This window comes from Petromyzon marinus, chromosome 10 (assembly GCF_048934315.1).
Source record: "Petromyzon marinus isolate PM22_M1 ecotype Great Lakes invasive population chromosome 10, UKy_Petmar_22M1.pri1.0, whole genome shotgun sequence".
Lineage (NCBI taxonomy): Eukaryota > Metazoa > Chordata > Hyperoartia > Petromyzontiformes > Petromyzontidae > Petromyzon > Petromyzon marinus.
The window spans coordinates 5984607-6004020 of record NC_133676.1 but is presented as its reverse complement, the minus strand read 5'-3'; the positions used below and the strand labels follow the sequence as shown (position 1 = coordinate 6004020).

Below are 19414 nucleotides of genomic sequence, written 5' to 3'. Positions count from 1 at the left end.
ATTGGTTATCTCATGAGCGTGAAATCAAATATCCGGCTAACTTTCTAGGCTTACAGTGAGGCAGCATGGTTGCCAGAGTGGTAACATGTGTTGCCTCACAGCAAGAAGGGCCTAGGCTTGATTCCCAACCTTGGTGCCTTTCTGTGTGGAGTTTGTACTGCATTTGACAAACATTCCAATGCCGAAAATGTACTTGCAAATTACTCAGAAGGGATTAACACATGGCAACATTGTCTCCCACTCACACAAACTTGGCAGGACCCTATGAAAAGGAGTCTTGAGACTCTGGGTAAGCAAGCGGAATAATAATATTACATATTTGGGCAGTTTGGCGTGTTGAGTGGCCCAGACTTGTCGCTTAAGAGTCGCAGCCTGGCCTTCACACTGCATGCAAATAGTGGCTGGTTTTTGACAACTTGCGTTGATTACACTAGGCACTTCGTACGTAGATAAGTACGTATGAGTAGCCAAATCAAGAACTCTTCAGTGGAGCCCATCATTGTGAGTTTGCCTAAAAAAACACTTAATCTTGGTTCTGAAACGCAATAGCTAGTAGTAAGATTGCTAACCATCACGTAAGCTTGCTGCAAGATCACCTGTGGCTCTACCTTTCATACCAACCTTGACAACTCCCCTGGGCCCTGGCGTCAAGTTGTGCACACAGCGCTGACGTATGTGATTGCGTGCTTATCTGTCAACGTGGCTGCGGTCTAACCTCGAGGTGAACCAACCGTGGCCCTCACTGCAGTCCATTCTCATTTGCTGCATTCCTAATTACCGTAATACAAAAATAACAACAACAACAACAAAACGTATAGTGCCATAACATATGAGGCCATTACAAGGGCGCTGAACAAACGACAAAAGCGTTGCATATGAGCGATAGCAATGAGCAATAGATAATGCACTTGATCCAAGTTGCAGCAGATGACCAAATCACCCAGAATGTGGCCCATCTCGTCAGAGTAACAGAAGCTAAGCAGGATTGAGCGTGGATAGCACTTGGACGAGTGACGACAATGCATAATAACAGGTGACGGAGGCTACTGTGGCGTTACATTGTGAGCAGGCGGGCAGTGCAGGAAAATCAATTGTGGTATTGCACTATGCCTCATTGTCTATGCTACCCGCCTTCAACCCGCACTGACCGCCACGGTGAAATATGATCAAATATTTAACACCCATGACCCACATGGCGTTGGGAGGCTCTCATGCAGCAGTGGATTGACACAAGGGCTTTAGATGTACGTGTACTCGAGTCACAAAAGGCTAAATAGTGAAGAGTGCACAAAGCAACGTGGATTGGTGCATGCTTGGATTACATTTAGACATATAGGACACGTGGATCAGATGATATTTGCGAGTTATGGGCATGGTCAGTTTAACACGTAGGCTTCCGCGACCAATATTATCCATAATAGAGTTTTTTTGGGTTAGAGTGCGTAAATACTGCTGGCCGTTCACCTGATGACGTGATTGCTAAGCTCCAGGAGTGATTTCAACAAACTACAACATCAGCTAGTTGCTCTTAAACTAGTCCTGAATACCTCCAAAACCAAGGTGCTATGCTTCTCACCAGGACTAAAGCAGGAAGTTATTTTTCCCCAATTATATTCCTTAAATGATCATCAAATAGAGCAAGTCAAGATCTATAAGTATGTTGGGGTCATCTTTGATTCAAAACTGAATTTTCAAGATCACATTGATTATATTGGTAAAAAGACAAAATTAAAAATTGGTTTTCTGTATCGACACAAGCACTGCTCCCCCCCTATATTCCGCTTGGAATGAATAAAAGCTACCGTACTGCCTCTACTTGATTACTGTGACATCGTATATAAATCAGCCCCCAGTGCTCAAGAAGCTTGACTCAATTTATCACTCGGCCTTAAGATTTGCATTGAACTGCCCATATAGGACCCACCACTGCGATCTCTACATTGGGTCAAACTTAACTTCTCTTAATGATTGACGGCTTGTGCATCAGATCCTATTTATTCACGATTTACTTACAAAAAAATCACCAGACTACCTGCTGGATCTCCTCTCTGTTTCGAAGAACAAATTTGACCTAAGGCCTTCGCTCATTTACCACCTTCACATTCCTTATTGCCGTACAAATACTGGAGGAAGGGCCTTTTCTATTGATGCCCCCAGGGTCTGGAATGCTATCGCCAATAAACTGCAACTCGGATCACTACCTGTGAGATCACTGCTATTAAGAATGGCCTGAAATCAAATGAATCATTCCGGATGACCGCTGCAAAGTATGATCTTGAGTTTTGATTTTAGTGTGCTGATCTCTAATTGTGTATTGAAAATTTTTGAGTCTGCTACTGATACTCCTGCTGTTATGGAGTGACTCATGCAGCCAACTATGGCTGCATAGTTTGGTCGTACATGTTATGTATATCGTTTATTGTTACATTTGAATCACAGTTCCTATGATCACTGTTACATTGTTTTTATAGCTTTATTTTGGTGATTTTGAAAACGTTTTGGTTTAGCCATGTTTGTTGTAGTACAGAGTTGGCCTGATAACTTTAATCTACATTGTCTTATGGTTGTTATTGTTTGACTTGCATCCCACTGGGATTTTTGCATACAGCGTTGAAATGCGGTGCTTTTTATGGAAGATGATTCTTGTTCATGTTTTTGTTTTGTTGCGGTTGCACCCGAGTCAAGAGATGCATGGCTCACAGGGTTATACCTAATACATGAAACAGAAACTGAAATATAAATGTATTGTTAAACCCGCCACCACCCGACACAGCCAATTAGTAAGGTTTGTCACGTAATCGAATTGTAAATGTTGTGGGTTTGCTCTCCAACACACCGGTGTGCTGTACTAGTAACGAGTTGGCATGATTTGTTTACGAAACAAACCTTACTAATTGGCTGTGTCGAATGGTGGCGGGTTTAACGATACATTTATATTAACACGTTCTAACCCAAAAAAATCCCTCTAATGGATATGGGAATGGTGTGGGTACTCTCTCAGCTCTTCCAAAACGTCCGACCAGCATGGCAGAGTTTTATCCAAATACCCTTGATAGAGAAGGTCCCATGGAGCGCCCTCTGAGTGGAGGCCCGTCCGCCAGAGCAGTGTCGTGAGCGAGCAGTTTCACAGGCTGCACCTTTCCCTTCACTGGAACATTTCGTGCAGGTGCTGTGGATGTTGCATTTCTTGGTTGGCGGGGTTGTGAGGGATGTGGCAGTGTATTTGTACGTACGTGTGTTCAACTTCTTTTGCGCCGTACGTAGCCAAGCGCGTTAATTGAAGGTGCGGGGAATGGCCAACAAACCAAACACTAAAAGCAGTTCTAAAGAAATTCGTTTTCAATCTCGATGATTTTAAAGTGCATAGCTCCAGTGGCTTCCTTATGTCGAAAGAAAGGGCATTCCAGACGGACGCAAAAGCGCATTTTAAAGTGCGCGTTGCAGTGACCGGCTTTGTTCGATGGTTCGCCAAAATCTGCTGTGAGAGGATGACTTTGGTGGGGTGGGGCGGGGGTGTGCGGGAAAGGGGATGCCTTCATCCAGCAGTGGATTGGTCACAGTGATGACGAATAAAGAAGTTGATGAATCGAGAACAGTTACTTCTGCTGCACCTGACCAGTCTTCCAGAATTCTGTTTTGAGTCTCCGTTAGGAGATGCGGCAGATCTGTGATCGTCACCCACTGCTCGACCCGTTATGAAAATATGCAGATGGTGCATCGGTTACATTCTAGAAGCAGTGCTACGACTGTTGTGATATTAGCTAAGTTTCCTTTTGCCTGTGCAAGGCCATGAAAGTACATAATGTAGAGTTCTATTGAATTAATTTATCTTTCATTTGTGAGCTGACGAGGCCCCGCGTTGCGATAGGACGGCTATTTTTGTTTTCTCTCTCAAAGTTATTGTTATACGTTGTCCTTTCCCCTCCTCCAAGGGTGCCCGATAACGAGCGATAACGGCGCTATCGTTAGAACCTGCATATTGTGCTCTTAATTGCGTGCTCTAACGCCGTCGCAACGGCCGCTGCCATGGCATCGCACGGGGGGGTCGCTCACGTCCGTCGCAGTGATATCAGCAGCACGGTGTTGAAGCGTCGGCGGTCCCGCGCAAACCGCCAGTCTTTATCCGACGCTGTATTCTGTCCGTCTTGCCCGAAGCCCGGGCGCTGCATCCGTGGCTCTCGGGACCGCGGTAAATGACTTGGGGTGACCGCAACGTGGCGGAGCCGCTGGATCTGCGTCGTACAGGGGCCCGCAACGATCGCGTCGGCCATTTTGCAGAATTTCATCGCATTGTGATTTTTTTTGTTGATCATTTTATTTAGTCTTCTTAATTATTTCCTTCTTCTGACACATTTCATGAAACAACGAAGTCGGTAATGAAAAATCTGAAATAAATAGCGATTATATGTTAAATTATTTATTTGCGATGTTTTTTCTCACCTGAGTGACGGCATGGTAAATATAGAATGTCGTGATTTTCGTAGTTAGTTGAATTACTCAATAATGTCTTGTATAACTGACAGCATTTATGTTATGAGCATTTTAATATATATTGTGAAGTTCCAATGATTAGAAGATATGCGGCAGCTTTGCATTCCATGAACTGCAGTCAAATATGTTGTGAAGTGATTCTAATTCGGACTTCCAGCAAAGCACAAAAAACAATAAAATAAAATGTTTAAATTCAATAACAAATTTTATGGGAAACTGACGTCGCGATAACCATGATATCATACAATTTTAGATTGTACCCGAGTAGTAACGGACATGGCGAGCTGTTTAGCGAAACGTGAAGCCAACTACTTGGTGTGGAAGAAATCCTGCTGTTTGTTCGTTGATGAGACGTAGCGCAGATGAAAGTGTCACGCGGTGTTCGGGAGAAACTCTCGCAGCCGGGTTTACCGATGAGGCACGATGTCTGTTTGAAACTGCGTCGACGTCCCATCACGTCATTGCGTAGCATCGGACTCGTTATCCCAGCGTGAAATCTCGCCGGGCGCTGACAAATGACGAGCTGCTTATAGAAGGTCACGGACGCAGCCGGCACAAGGGAGGTCGCGCCCACGCCTTGGCGCTTTCATTTCGGCGACGCTGTGGCAGAAAAATAAATATGAACGGGTGCACGGCTTTGTGATCCGTGTGGGAAGAGGTGGAACCCCCCCCCGGCCAGCATCGGGTGCCTCCTTTGAGAATCAACGAAATTAACGTGAATGCGAGGAGCAATTCTATGCAACGTAGTTGGAAACAATGGCAAGTGTATTGCTGCCTCGTCGTTGTCGTCAGAGTTGCGCCGCTTCGCTCTCCCGTCATGCTTTTCGGGTCGTACCGCGTGTCGCGACTGCCGAACGATACGCGGTTCGACTCAACGTGGCGCCATGGTGGCGAGATGTTAACTACCTCGCTCGGTATACAGGAGGTCGTGGCTTCGATCCCGACCCCTGTATATTTGGAGTTTGGATGTTCTTCCTGTGTTCGCGTGGATTTTTCTCCAGGTCTTCTGGTTTTTTCCTCCACATTCAGAAACGTGCGTTTCGAGGGTTCGGCTGCGATACATTTCCACGTGATAAGCCACTTCTTTGAGCTCTAATTTGTGGCCAGGTCGTTTCTAAAAAAAGAGTTATATAGCTCAGTGGGCCTTACAAAGCTAAATAAAAAATTGTCTAAATAGTTTTTTTTTTTAAGTTTAATAGAATGTATTCGGTGCCTGCAGAAGCTGCCCGGCATGTGGAGTAAGATGTCAAGATGCCATGGCGAAAAAACTTACACCTAGCACACAGCCTGGACACACGGCAGAGAGAAGGGTGAAGCGTATTGGATACTACATTTTTATTTTGCCCCACCACCTTCCATCGAACTTTCAAACCTAGCTAGTTTATTGAATGGACAATGCCGCCTTGTTTGTGCGAAACAAGGCCGAGCGCAATATCGCCAGCACACCGCACGCATCCTTGCACGTGCATTCCCGTCGAGCTGTGGACGCGCTTGTTACAGGAGGCCGCACGGCACCACTCGCCGACTGGTGAAACCTGCGCTGCGGGCACCACGTTTTGGATTTTTTTTTATTCCGCAGCGGCGGTCTCCCTGCATAGAGTTTCGTGGTCTTGACCGTTTTGTTGTGCCCCAACGCGCACGGCAAGTCGGGCTCGGCGAGGAATTTTTTTTTTATTTGCTGCGACGGGCAGCCCCGTAGCGTTGACGGGGAGGGCGGCTGTAAAGCGGCTGAGCCCCCTACCCATGCTGAAGGCTCAGGCCCCACTCTGAATTCTTATCTATCTTATTTTATATATTTAAAAAATATATATCGTGTCTTATTCCAAGGCGCTTCACAGCAATTACGAAATTGCACATACGATGATAGTGGTTGAGATAATAAAGAATGGGGTTGTTATTGAAAGTGGTTGTGTAGCTATGGTGACAGCTAGGAGAATAGTCGGGGAGAGGTTAAGGAGGGGTGGGGTAGTTGAAAGGGCTAGTGTTAAGCGTTGGGGTAGCGATAGGGGTTGAGGTAGCTAGAGTGGGAGCCAGGGGAATAGCAGTGGCAGGATGGGCTAGGGCAGGGGTCGGCAAACCAAATTAACAAAAAGAGCCTTTTTTATAATTCGGGAAAAGAGCCCCCCAATATTTCAAGAGTCGCAGTGCAATGTGAATATGTGATGGCTGTCCTTAGATAACGTCACGAAGCAGTCCTTAAAGAGCCGCGGTCGACTCCAGAGCCACAGGTTTGCCGACCCCTGGGCTAGGGAGAAGAGACGTATCGATCGCCATCCTCGTATCTGGGGGTTGGTGTCCCCAGGACAGCTACAGTACGTTCCAACCTTCGTGATTTTCTCCTTCCCCGAGGTAGACGGGCCGGGCCAGGCCAGCCTTCGTTCGCTGCGTGCTCGTGCGGTGGTGTGCATCGCGCTTGGCTTGCATTCATTGTCTCTGCTTGATGCTCATCGATGCCACTGATTTGACACGACAACTTAATATTGTTCAAGCTGGGAGAGCCGGCTTAAAGAAATAAAAATGTATGACGTGAGACTTTTTTTTCTTCTGCTTTTTTTACTGCATAATGGCATCTGTTAAATAAAAAGTGAATAATGCGTCGTGTTCCAAGTGACAAACTATCTATTGGTACCATTTCCTTTAATCGGTCATTACAGATCCCTGAAGTCTGGCGTGCATCAAATGCGATGTTTTTTATACGGTAATGACACATTACAGCAGTTGACCAATTATGCCCACTCAAAATCAATTTTCAAAGCCAATTATGTATTCGCGTTTAGACAACGTGCAACAAGTGCCCACAATTTGTAAAATGTGCGCTTTGGAATTTGTCATTTAAATCACGCTTCATGTCACCGTAACCCTTTCGCCATAATTTAAGGGCTTGCTGGCTAACTCAGCTACTATTGGGGCATCACAGTGGTGAGATGGGGTGCCATGGTGGTGAGATGTTAACTACCTTGCTTGGTATACAGGTAAGGTAGTTAACATCACGAACCTGACGCCTCTATGTTTGGAGTTTGCATGTACTCCCCGTGGTCACGTGGATTTCTCTCCTGGCTCTTTCTACATTTAGGAACGTGCTTTTAGAGTATTTGGCTGCAATACTTTTGCACACAATAAGCCGTTTTGTTGAACTATCATTTGTGGGCATGTCGCTTCTGCAAAAGAGCTATATAGTTTCGTGGGCCTTACCTGGTGAAATAAAAAGTTTCGTTTTTGTAGTTTTAGTATCTGTATAATTTTAAAGTCTGTTGCCTCACATGGAACATATTTAAATGCATAGTGTGGAACCGTTCCTAAGAAGTGAATTGTATGTTATTGGGCCTGGGAACATTCAGACATATGCTTTCTGTCTGCATTTGCATCCAGAAGCAAGCTGTTGATTCTTCAACTTAAAGCTTTCGTGACTGCAGGAATTCATATTCTTTGAGTCTTTCGGTAAAGTCACGTAGATTGGTTCAAAGATAATGACAAAAAACTGCGACGTTTCGATCGCAACACAAGCGGTCGTCACCGCTTGTCGTCACCGCTTGTGTTGCGATCGAAACGTCGTAGTTTTTTGTTATTTTCTTTGAATCTATCTACGTGACTTTACCGAAAGACCCAAAGAATAAGCTGTTTATTTTTTATGTAAATTTTTTTACGCCTGCGTGGCAGTCCAAACAAAAAGAATGAATGAGGTGCGAGGCCAATTAGGGACACAAATGTGGTCTCTCCAGAAATTGTGAGGAATCTCGAAACTTAAACTGCAAACAGCCAATTATGACATTTCTACCGAACAAAAAATGAGGCGTAAATAGTGAACGTTAGACTTTATTGGGGGAGGAAATTCCTTCCAGGATTCAGGAACGCAGTGGCATGTTGCAGGGAAGCATGCTTGTGATCACTCATGTTGAAGTGTCTATTCTGATACTGTATTCACACGTTAAGAGGAGACTTGCGAGAGTGGGCGGCACAGTTGCTTGAGAGTTAGGGCATTGATATTTCCGTGAAGTCTGTCCCTTTCCTGTAGCCCTTGCCCGTCCACTTGGCACTACAGCTGGGGAATCCCTGCAGGAATCGTCGTCGAGTCTCGGAATCAAATGACGGTTCCATGTCAGCAATCGTGAGAATCGCCAGGTGTATTCCTTCAAACAGTCCATGGCTATAGCCCCGTGCCGTCTCCAACCCCCCCACCGTGGTTAATGGAAATGAACATTTATCAATCGTAAAACAAATAACTTTGCACCCATTTGAGCCACCCGTCAGCTCCCTTTGCCAAGACCTTGTTCCATAAATCATTTTAATCATTGCGGAATGGTCTTTCAATTTAACATCTGAGATTGTGTGCGATGACGCTACGACGATGATGGCGGTGCGGCGTGCGGTGTATATATAGCGTGGGACTACGTGTTGTATCACATTTGTTGTATCACATTTGTTGTATCACATTTCTGTTATCTCGTCTTTTTCTGGAAAGGAAAAGGAGATGTAAATTAAAAAAGTCCCTCTTCGCTTTCCTATGCCATCATCATTGTTTGTATAAATGTAGAACTTCTTTCGCACTGCACCTAGTTAAAGAGCGCTAATTGGAGGTGCAACTTTGATGTTTATTATACCGCGCCTCCCATGCGGTGCACATTTCCGTGGTGCCACAACACAAAGGGGGTGTTTGAGATAATTTCTCCGCGTAGGAAGTGGTTGCAGACCCAAATACTACCGTGTTCATGAACAACAGCTTTGTGTGCTTATTGCCTACGTGTGTGTTTTTTTTCGCGGTTGTGCTGTGCAGCTCTGCGCGACGTTGCGTTTCTGGGTTAAGCCGCGCATGGCCGGCACGGTGTCCGTCATGCCGAGTGACGAGCGACACGGCCCGCGCGGAATGCTCGTCGCGGAGAGAACGGCAGCAGTAGCTTGGTGTACGGTCTGATCGCAACAGTTCCCACCCCCCCCTTCCTACCTCGCTGCCCCGCCCCCCCCCAACCCCGATGTGGTCACGACCTCGCAGTGATAATGACGGAGGAAGAGCTCCAGAGGAAAAAGGAGATGATCATGAAGAGAAAGATGGAGGACTCCTGCAAGGAGAAGTGCCGGCCACAGATGTCGGAGGAGCAGGAGCAATTGATAGCCACCCTCATCGAGGCTCACCACAAGACCTACGACTCCTCCTACTCGGATTTCGGGCAGTTCCGGGTGAGTGGCGCAGGGGAGGACGATGGCATCCGGACCGGCTGCATGGCAAAGTGGGTTTACTTTCCCCATCTGCTCATGACAGCGGATGGTGCGCGTTTTTTTTTCCGGTCCCCTCCCCCCCCCAGCGCCTGTGAACGAATGGGTTCCACCATAGTTGGTCGATCGGCAGAGGTCGCGTGCGATGGGGTAAAGTTTGGGTGCTCTTACCTCCAAGACGTGTGGCGGGCGTGGAAGAGTCGGCCAAATACGCTCTAGAGGGGGATCTCGTGCTCCCTCGAGTGGAGACCTCTTTCTCCAGCAGTGGTATGAGCAAAGCCATTGCAGAGCTGCACCTTTGCCTATAACTCATGATGTCATGGAGCAATAATGTGCATCTCGGCTTTAAATGCAGGGCTGCCCTGTGTGTGGGCGCGCCTGTGTTGGTGTCCCCACGCAATGGCACCCTCGGCCCAGTGTGGTCTGGATATTGGTTGTGCACGAGGCATTTCACGTCAAGATTTATTACATTGGGTGTGTACAGGAAATATATGAAGTATGAAATAGTGTTATAGGTCATTGTGATAAAACATTTTTTGGTAAATATTGTATTTAATAATATTGATCATCGATCTGCCTGTGGGCTTTGCTCATTGGTACATTAACGTGACGTTTGTAGCATGTTTAAAGCTTATAAGTTCAGCTGAACTTGAAACTGTACGTGTCTATTTTATAGCATTGGCATCTGGCTTCCTTTTTTTTTATTCATCTTGAGCTTCGATCTATTCACTGCTGGATGAAGGCCGATCCCCATCGTAGGCAGCGCCTCTCACGCTGCCTACGATGCAGCAAATCCATCTCTGGACAATAACGATTTGATTTTGATGGAGAGGCCCCTTGCACCGAGGCATCTCGGAGGACCTTGCTTCTCCTGTCCCGGCGCCCTTTCCGGATTCCGAATTGATCCGTTCCAATAACATTTTTTAGCCTTTGCTTCCATTGTTCTTGTGAGCAATTCTTCGATGACCTGAAATTTGATAAAAAAAAAAACTTTTTAAAATATATCTCCGCTACATGCGTTCACCCCTGGGCCACCCTGCAGGGATGTCAGGTTGATGCTCTGGCAGGTTGGCACTGCGGCAGGACGGCGGCAAGTCGAACCCAGCGACTGGGTTCGACTCTCTGCGTGGAGTTTCTATGCTTTCCTCCTGTTCTGCATGCGTTTCTTCCGTGTTTCTCTGGTTTCCTCCCATAGCTAAACATAGGCAGCATGCTTGGTTTTGGCAAAAGATCCAAATGTAGCAGGGCCCCCCTGAAAAAAAATTGTTTTTGAGCCGGGGGTGGCTTTCCGCTGTTAAAAAAAAACTAATTAACTAAAAAAAATAATTACCGTAATTTCCACGCAAGGCTCGACGATATCTTGCATGGACTGTTGTTGGAATACCGTCGACGATTTACCCGGGTGACAGGTCGTTCAAACAACTCCCCGTTGAGCTGTGTTGTGGAAAGCAATCGCTGAAGTGTGTTCGGGGCTATGATGAGCTATTTGTAACACGGTCCCCGGTGATTTGATGCGCCGGGGGCTAATGCGGCACGACGGAGCGATGTAATGCTAAACCAGAGAGCCGTGATAGCTTTGCCGATACAAAGTGTACTTTGTCTTTTTCACGAAGGTGCTTTCATCCCATTGATCAGAACAATTTGGCCGTTGTTGTTTCTTTCTTTTCGTTCTCTCATTTGCACGGCTCGGACGCAGTTCGTATTACTGCCGAGTTCTCGACTACCACGCGGTGGGAATTGCTCTTTGGGCAAACGAATAGCGAAGACGAAACACGCTACCGTGGGTAACTACGCCATGGAGAGGAAATGATATAAAACTTTACATAACCGCTGCTTCCCTCTACGGAACCGCCTCGTTGGCAACCTTTTAGCCAACGTCATAAATGTCACCGACACTGCATTTATTGCTATTCAAGGCAGTGTTATATATATATTGTTTGTGGTTGTCTGGCACCACTGCCATTGTAGTATTATATATCAAAAAAAAACATTTGCTTTTACTTTGTAAGCAAATTAGGCGGCTACAGATTGAGCTGGAGGTGCGGGGAACAATCGTGTCCTCGTCTGACCTCCGGTGAACCCGCCGGTCAGGCCACGAAGCTGGCGCACACATCGAGTTAATTTAGTAAAAAAAAAATTGTAATAAACGCTGGTTTGATTTATGCAATGTACTGCGGTATTATGGGATGCTGCCACTGCGGTGTGATGATCAGCACATAGGGCTTGCAATCCGGAGCCCGACGGTTTCCATACGATCTCCCGGCAGAGCAGCCTGTATACTTGGAGTTTGCATGTCTGTCTCTCTCCCTCTCTCCTCGTGGTCGTGTGAATATTTCTCCGGGTCCCCTCCCTCCACATTTAGAATGAACATGCATTCAAGAGTATTTGACTGCTGCTATACATTTCCACGTGATAAGGCGCTTTGGTTGAGCTATTATTTATGGTAGCAAGGTCGCTTCAGAAAAAGAGCTATATAGCTCAGTGGGTCTTACCTGGTAAAATAGAAAATAGTTTATAGTTTAGGGTTTTAATCGTTTTTCGTTGAAACGATTGGGCACAAACAGAAAATGCCAATTTGTCACTAGTACAGCACACCGGTGTGTTGGAGGGCCAAGCCACAACATTTACAATCTGAGTACGACGTTTCGCCAGTAATTACAACGAGCTTCATCAGGCGACAGCCAGATTTGTACTAACGAAACATTTATAAAATTTACGCGATCTAACCCAAAAAAAATTCTTATGCATGATATTGATCGCGAAAGCCTACGTGTTAAACGTATTGGGCACAAGTTCCTTGTTTCCCCCCTGACACACCAGCAGTGTAAATGAGCTCAACACAGTCGATCAGCAGGTTGCGTGCGGTGGAGTAAAGTGTGGGTACTCCTACCTCTTCTAAAACAGCTCGCTAGTGTGAAAGAGTAAGCCAAAACATCCTCGCTCGCGCTTCCTCTAGCGGAGACGATTCCGCCAACATGATGTGAGCAAGTAATTGCAGTGATGCACCTTTGCCTTAATACGGTATTGCAGTGTAATAGTAACAATTTTTGGCCCCTTATCACAGCACCGATGGGCGAAGGCCTGCCCATGCCATTGTTCACCATATAACTGATTCAGATATAACTCACCACTCATATTAGCCATGGCAGGGAATTGATCTCATGTCACTGGGTTCAGAGTGCAATGTGCTCACCACTGCAACCACTCCCTATTCTACAAACACCTTTAACGTTTAAATAAAATTATAGTTCGTATAAAGGGTCACGTTTAATCGCGTTTAATGAAAAATGTCGAGCGAAACGCGACTGTCTTTGGTGACCGTTTAATGCCATTTTTGGCATTTGCGAGTGATGTCACGGAGCCGCCATGACAACTTGGAAGGACCGCAGTGAGCCGAATAAAAATAAATAAATATATTTTTCATCATTTGCCACAGCAGAGAGAGCAAGCTGTGAAAGAAAGCCCTGTGGTAGTTGACCACTGTTTCTCTGTGTGAGCGCGGAGAAGGCAGAGACGACCTTATCAAACGCGATACTACATTAAAAAAATGTGTGCACCCTTGCCCACCCCCCCCACCCCCCCGCCCATCTTGCGATATCGTGTGCAGCCCCCTGTGCGGAAGGATGAGTTCGACTCGAGTGACGACTGTTCCATGCCGGAGGCTCCCACGGACTGCTCCTTCGGCTCCTCCACGCCAGGTGTCCGTCCACTCCGCACATGTCCACACCTTACCTGCACTCTTGAGCAGAGGACTGTAGCCCACACTGCGACTGGCGGTCAGAGTTGGCCAGAGGTACTTGGTGGCCCGGAGTAGAAAGCCAATTGGGGTGTCCACTTATTCCTGAGTGGCAGAAACTAAAAATGGGCGAATTGTGGCACCCTCTTTTGCGTGAAGCTCTGGGAAAATTGTTCCCTGGCCCCCTCCACCGCCCGACCCTCGCCACCATCCCCCTGGGCAGCCAATTGTACACCCACACGGCGCTCATCGGTCACTGCATAGTATGTTCTAACAAAAATAAAGATACTCTGTATCGCCTTAAGAGGCTATTGGGGCAAGTGCTGTTAGCAAGCATCTATTTAGGCCGGCAATCTATACGATGGGGTGGATGTCCTATGCCACGCCCGGCCACCTTTGTCTTCCTAGTGCTGATATTTTCACACCGCATCAGGCACTTATTTATAGCTGAGTTTGCTTCGGGGTAGACCCAGCACTGGTTCAGTTATTAATCACAGTTTTTTTGTCGTGAGCAGGAATCGAACCCGGGTCACCAGATTCGTAGTACAACGCGCTAGCCTCTGCACCACCGCTCCCCACCCCATGTTATAACCAGTGCCTCGAACTGCAAACCTTTACACCACTCACTTGGGCCGCCATCCTAACAAGGGGTGTTGGTTGTGTTTTTACCGACGGTGTGACCCTCGTTATTCCGAGTTTCTGCACTGCTACGTGTCCTTGTAAAAAAATGATGGACGGTTACCATTAAAGCCGCTTTAATAATTCTGCTAATGATTCTGGTCAAGCTGACACAGTGATTATTGTTTTTGGCCACAAGGCACATTTGTACATACTTTTGGTCCAAATACTTCTTGTACACCCGTAGACACACACACGCAGGGGCTGATTTTGTACGTTTGCCCACTGACAAAGAAATTATCAGTCTATAATTTTAATGGTAGGTTTATTTGAACAGTGAGAGACAGAATAACAACAAAAAAATCCAGAAAAACGCATGTCAAAAATGTTATAAATTGATTTGCATTTTAATGAGGGAAATACGTATTTGACCCATCTGCAAAACATGACTTAGTACTTGGTGGCAAAACCCTTGTTGGCAATCACAGAGGTCAGACGTTTCTTGTAGTTGGCCACCAGGTTTGCACACATCTCAGGAGGGATTTTGTCCCACTCCTCTTTGCAGATCTTCTCCAAGTCAATTAAGGTTTCGAGGCTGACGTTTGGCAACTCGAACCTTCAGCTCCCTCCACATATTTTCTATGGGATGAAGGTCTGGAGACTTGCTAGGCCACTCCAGGACCTTAATGTGCTTCTTCTTGAGCCACTCCTTTGTTGCCTTGGCCGTGTGTTTTGGGTCATTGTCATTCTGGAATACCCATCCACGACCCATTTTCAATGCCCTGGCTGATGGAAGGAGGTTCTCACCCAAGATTTGACGGTACATGGCCCCGTCCATCGTCCCTTTGATGCGGTGAAGTTGTCCTGTCCCCTTAGCAGAAAAACACCCCCAAAGCATAATGTTTCCACCTCCATGTTTGATGGTGGGGATGGTGTTTTTGGGGTCATAGGCAGCATTCCTCCTCCTCCAAACACGGCGAGTTGAGTTGATGCCAAAGAGCTCCATTTTGGTCTCATCTGACCACAACACTTTCACCCAGTTGTCCTCTGAATCATTCAGATGTTTATTGGCAAACTTCAGACGGGCACGTATATGTGCTTTCTTGAGCAGGGGTACCTTGCGGGCGCTGCAGGGTTTCAGTCCTTCACGGCATAGTGTGTTACCAATTGTTTTCTTGGTGACTATGGTCCCAGCTGCCTTGAGATCATTAACAAGATCCTCCCGTGTAGTTATGGGCTGATTCCTCACCGTTCTCATGATCATTGCAACTTCACGAGGTGAGATCTTGCATGGAGCCCCAGGCTGAGGGAGATTGACAGTTCTTTTGTGTTTCTTCTATTTGCGAATAATCGTACCAACTGTTTTCACCTTCTCACCAAGCTGCTTGGCAATGGTCTTGTAGCCCATTCCAGCCTTGTGTAGGTCTACAATCTTGTCCCTGACATCCTTGGAGAGTTCTTTGGTCTTGGCCATGGTGGAGAGTTTGGAATCTGATTGATTGATTGCTTCTGTGGACAGGTGCCTTTTGTACAGGTAACAAGCTGAGATTAGGAGCACTCCCTTTAAGAGTGTGCTCCTAATGTCAGCTCGTTACCTGTATAAAAGACACCTGAGAGCCAGAAATCTTTCTGATTGAGAGGGGGTCAAATACTTATTTCCCTCATTAAAATGCAAATCAATTTATAAAATTTTTGACATGCGTTTTTCCGGATTTTGTTGTTGTTATTCTGTCTCTCACTGTTCAAATAAACCTACCATTAAAATTATCGACTAATAATTTATTTTTTCATTAGACCTCCTTTGCCGGTACCAAATGTAATAATAGGGGTTTTCTCCTTTATTCTGGCAACAAAACTGAAACCTTTTTACAAGGATTCATGTCTGCGTTAACCACAATACCTGCAGTCAAAATGCAAACAAAAAGATACTATGATAATATATGCATTGTCCTTGAAACTGATTGGTCCACACCAAGGGACGGCTTTCTTTTGAGCCTCGACCCAATTGGTGCTCGACCAGATGACGCCAAAAGGCGTACAGCTCAAAGACAATGCACTATCAAAGTAATGAGGGCTCGGGGTGAGCATCTACATCATTAGATGTAGATGCTCACCAGATGACACCTTTTGGCGTCATCTGGTCGAGCACCAATTGGATCGAGGCTCAAAAGAAAGCCGTCCCTTGGTGTGGACCAATCAGTTTCAAGGACAATGCATATATTATCATAGTATGTTTTTTGTTTGCATTTTGACTGCAGGTATTGTGGTTAATGCAGACATGAATCCTTGTAAAAAAGGTTTCAGTTTTGTTGTCAGAAAAAAGGGGAAAAACCCTATTATTATGATCATTTCTTTGTCAGTGGGCAAACGTACAAAATCAGCAGGGGATCAAATACTTTTTCCCTCGCTGTATCACAATGGATATTCTTTTCACAAATCTGGAATTGAGAAGCAAACTAAGATGAGTTACAATGCAACGATAAAATATCGCTTGTATGGAAATGAACATACCATGTGCGTGTGGTTATTTTTTGAGGCCTGCGTAATTTGCATCACACTCCTGCACGTGCCACGAGAGACTGGGAAACTCACCGCCTTCAAATCTGACAATGTGCTTCCTTTGGTTGGGGCTTGGGCATTTGTTGTTCTGCTTGGGTCAGCGTGACTTGCATGCCAGGCCTCTCCAAGTTATCCGCGTTGCCTTGGTATCTGTAAACCATTTAAAGTATAATATATCCCGACAACCGGGCAGCTATCCAACATTTTATTCCCTTATAATGCCTAATGCATTTCCTACGCAGGTTATGTCCAGACCAGGAATGATGTTTGCTCAAAATTGTTCACATATTCAGATGAGCCCCTGTCTGTGATTCTGCTGAAAGGGGCATTTTAATTAACGACGAACCAGCTTCTCCTCTCCAGTGGAACACTTTCACTTCCCCCTCCCTGGACCCATCGGTGACATTGGTTTTATTTCGACATGTCTGTCCCAGCGCATCGCTTTTACTTTCTCGTGCAGGTTCATGCTATTCAGCTGATAGTGCGTGCTTTATTGCCCACAACTGCCTGCCAATAGCTGCTTGCCTATGCTTTGTTTACATATTTATGTACAGGTTTCCCTTAATTTATGCGATTCGGTTTTGTGTGATTGCAAACTGTATATATAGCTAACCTATTTATACCCAGAATTCGCGATATGTGCTTTGAATTCACTCATTTGGGGCGGATATGCGGTCGGATGTGGGACAACATTGTGTGTAATTGTGTGCTACTCGGCAGGCAGCTGTCTCGTACTGAGCATTGTGGGTTGGGTGACTGTTGGGTCCATGCTACACTTACGCTTTGTGTGCCTTTTTTTTTGGAACGTATCTACCACATAAAGTGAGGGAAACCTATACAGTCCTTTTGTCAATCCACTGCTGGATGAGGGCCTCCCTATTCTGTGTGGGCCATGGGAGCTCTTTGACCTTACAGAGGGTGCAGAGAAAATCTGGTTGTGCACACTGATATTATACATGTAATGGCTTGCTCATACTGTCCGCTTTAGCCTATACTTTATATGTGTAGTGCAGTCCAACCACGCGGAGACGAGGAATACTATACACTCACACCAGTGTAGGTGCCCCCTATTCTCTGTCCTTCACTTGGACCTGGGATAACGATATACGTCGGGCCTTACTTCGGCTACCCCTAGGCTCTCTTACCCGTCTGCCCAGGCCTGGAGATCAGCCAACATGGCCCTTCGACGAGGAGAAGAGAGACCTCTTCCAGCCGATCCTTACCCTGGCTCCCCACGATGACCACGTGTCCGTCACATGGTCCCCCTTAAGAACCTTCTCGGCAGCTCTTCCCCCCAGCTCGGCCCCACCAACTTTCCCGAAAGTGCTTTCCGAAAGTCCCCCCCCACGCTCATCTCTCATTGGCTACTCACAGTACTCCTCTACATATGAACTCGCTCAATGGAAGTAATAATCCTCTGTACATGTACACTCATGTTGGAAACTCACTGCTGGATGAGAGCCTCGCTATACCTTGTGGTTCATGCGGTTATTCAACCATACTTTGCTACGCTGGTTGGTGTGCGTTGATAAAGGCGAGGTGGCATAGACGTTGGAGCATAGGTACAGTACAAAGAGTACTGTAGTTTTTTTTCGCCACTGCTCTCTGCTGACAGTATAGCCCCACACAAGAAATACGGTGGTTGCCCATCCAAGCACTCTCCAGACGCAAACTCGCTTAGCTTACAAGATCTTGATGAGCCCTAGTGCAACTCCGGGTGAGTTGGTAAGGGGCATTGAGTGTTGTGCCAACGCTGGCCATTTACCCTTTGCTCGCTCGCACCCACATGCTCATTCACCTTGCGCCAGCGTTTGCGGAGTCCGTGCCCGCCATCAGCGCCGTCCCCCTAACCTAACCCTTACCCTTACCTAACCCTAACCTAACCCTTACCCTTACCTAACCCTAACCTAACCCTTACCCTTACCTAACCCTAACCTAACCCTTACCCTTACCTAACCCTAACCCTAACCTAACCCTTACCCTTACCTAACCCTAACCTAACCCTTACCCTTACCTAACCCTAACCCAACCCTTACCTAACCCTAACCTAACCCTAACCTAACCCTTACCCTTACCTAACCCTAACCTAACCCTTACCCTTACCTAACCCTTATGTATCCCTTACCTAACCCTTATCTATCCCTTACCTAACCCTTACCTAACCCTTACCTAACCCTTACCTAACCCTTATCTATCCCTTACCTAACCCTTATCTATCCCAACCCTAACCTAACGCTAACCTAACCCTAACCTAACCCTTACCTAACCCTTACCTAACCCTAACCCTTACCTAACCCTTATCTATCCCAACCCTAACCTAACCTAACGCTAACCTAACCCTAACCGAACCCTTACCTAACCCTTACCTAACCCTAACCTTACCCTATCCCAACCCTTACCTAACCTAACGCTGACCTAACCCTAACCTAACAATAAACCTAACCTAACCCTAATCTAACACTTACCTAACCCTATTCCAACCCTAACCTAACTTAACGCTAACCTAACCCTAAACTAACCCTTACCTAACCCTAACCTTACCCTATCCCAACCCTTACCTAACCTAACGCTAACCTAACCCTAACCTAGCAATAAACCTAACCTAACCCTAACCTAACTCTAATCTTACCTTAACCCTAATCCTAACATAACCCGAACCTAACCCGAAACCTAACCCTAACCAACCCGAACCTAACCCTCACCCAACTCTAACCTAACCCTAACACTAACCCTAACCTAACAATAAACCTAATCCTTACACTAACCCTCACCCAACTCTAACCCTAACCTAACAATAAACCT

At 46.2% G+C, this 19414-nt stretch overlaps 1 protein-coding gene across 2 annotated transcripts in view; it reads left to right on the top strand.

Annotated features, from left to right (window-relative positions):
* LOC116941047 (vitamin D3 receptor-like) overlaps window positions 1–19414 on the top strand; it is a 100013-nt gene that overhangs the window by 46663 nt on the left and 33936 nt on the right. For both annotated transcript variants that reach the window (XM_032951637.2, XM_032951638.2), the window contains exons 4-5: window positions 9479–9663; window positions 13307–13397. In XM_032951637.2, the coding sequence (XP_032807528.2) occupies window positions 9479–9663; window positions 13307–13397 (276 nt within the window). The remainder of the gene's footprint in view (window positions 1–9478; window positions 9664–13306; window positions 13398–19414) is intronic.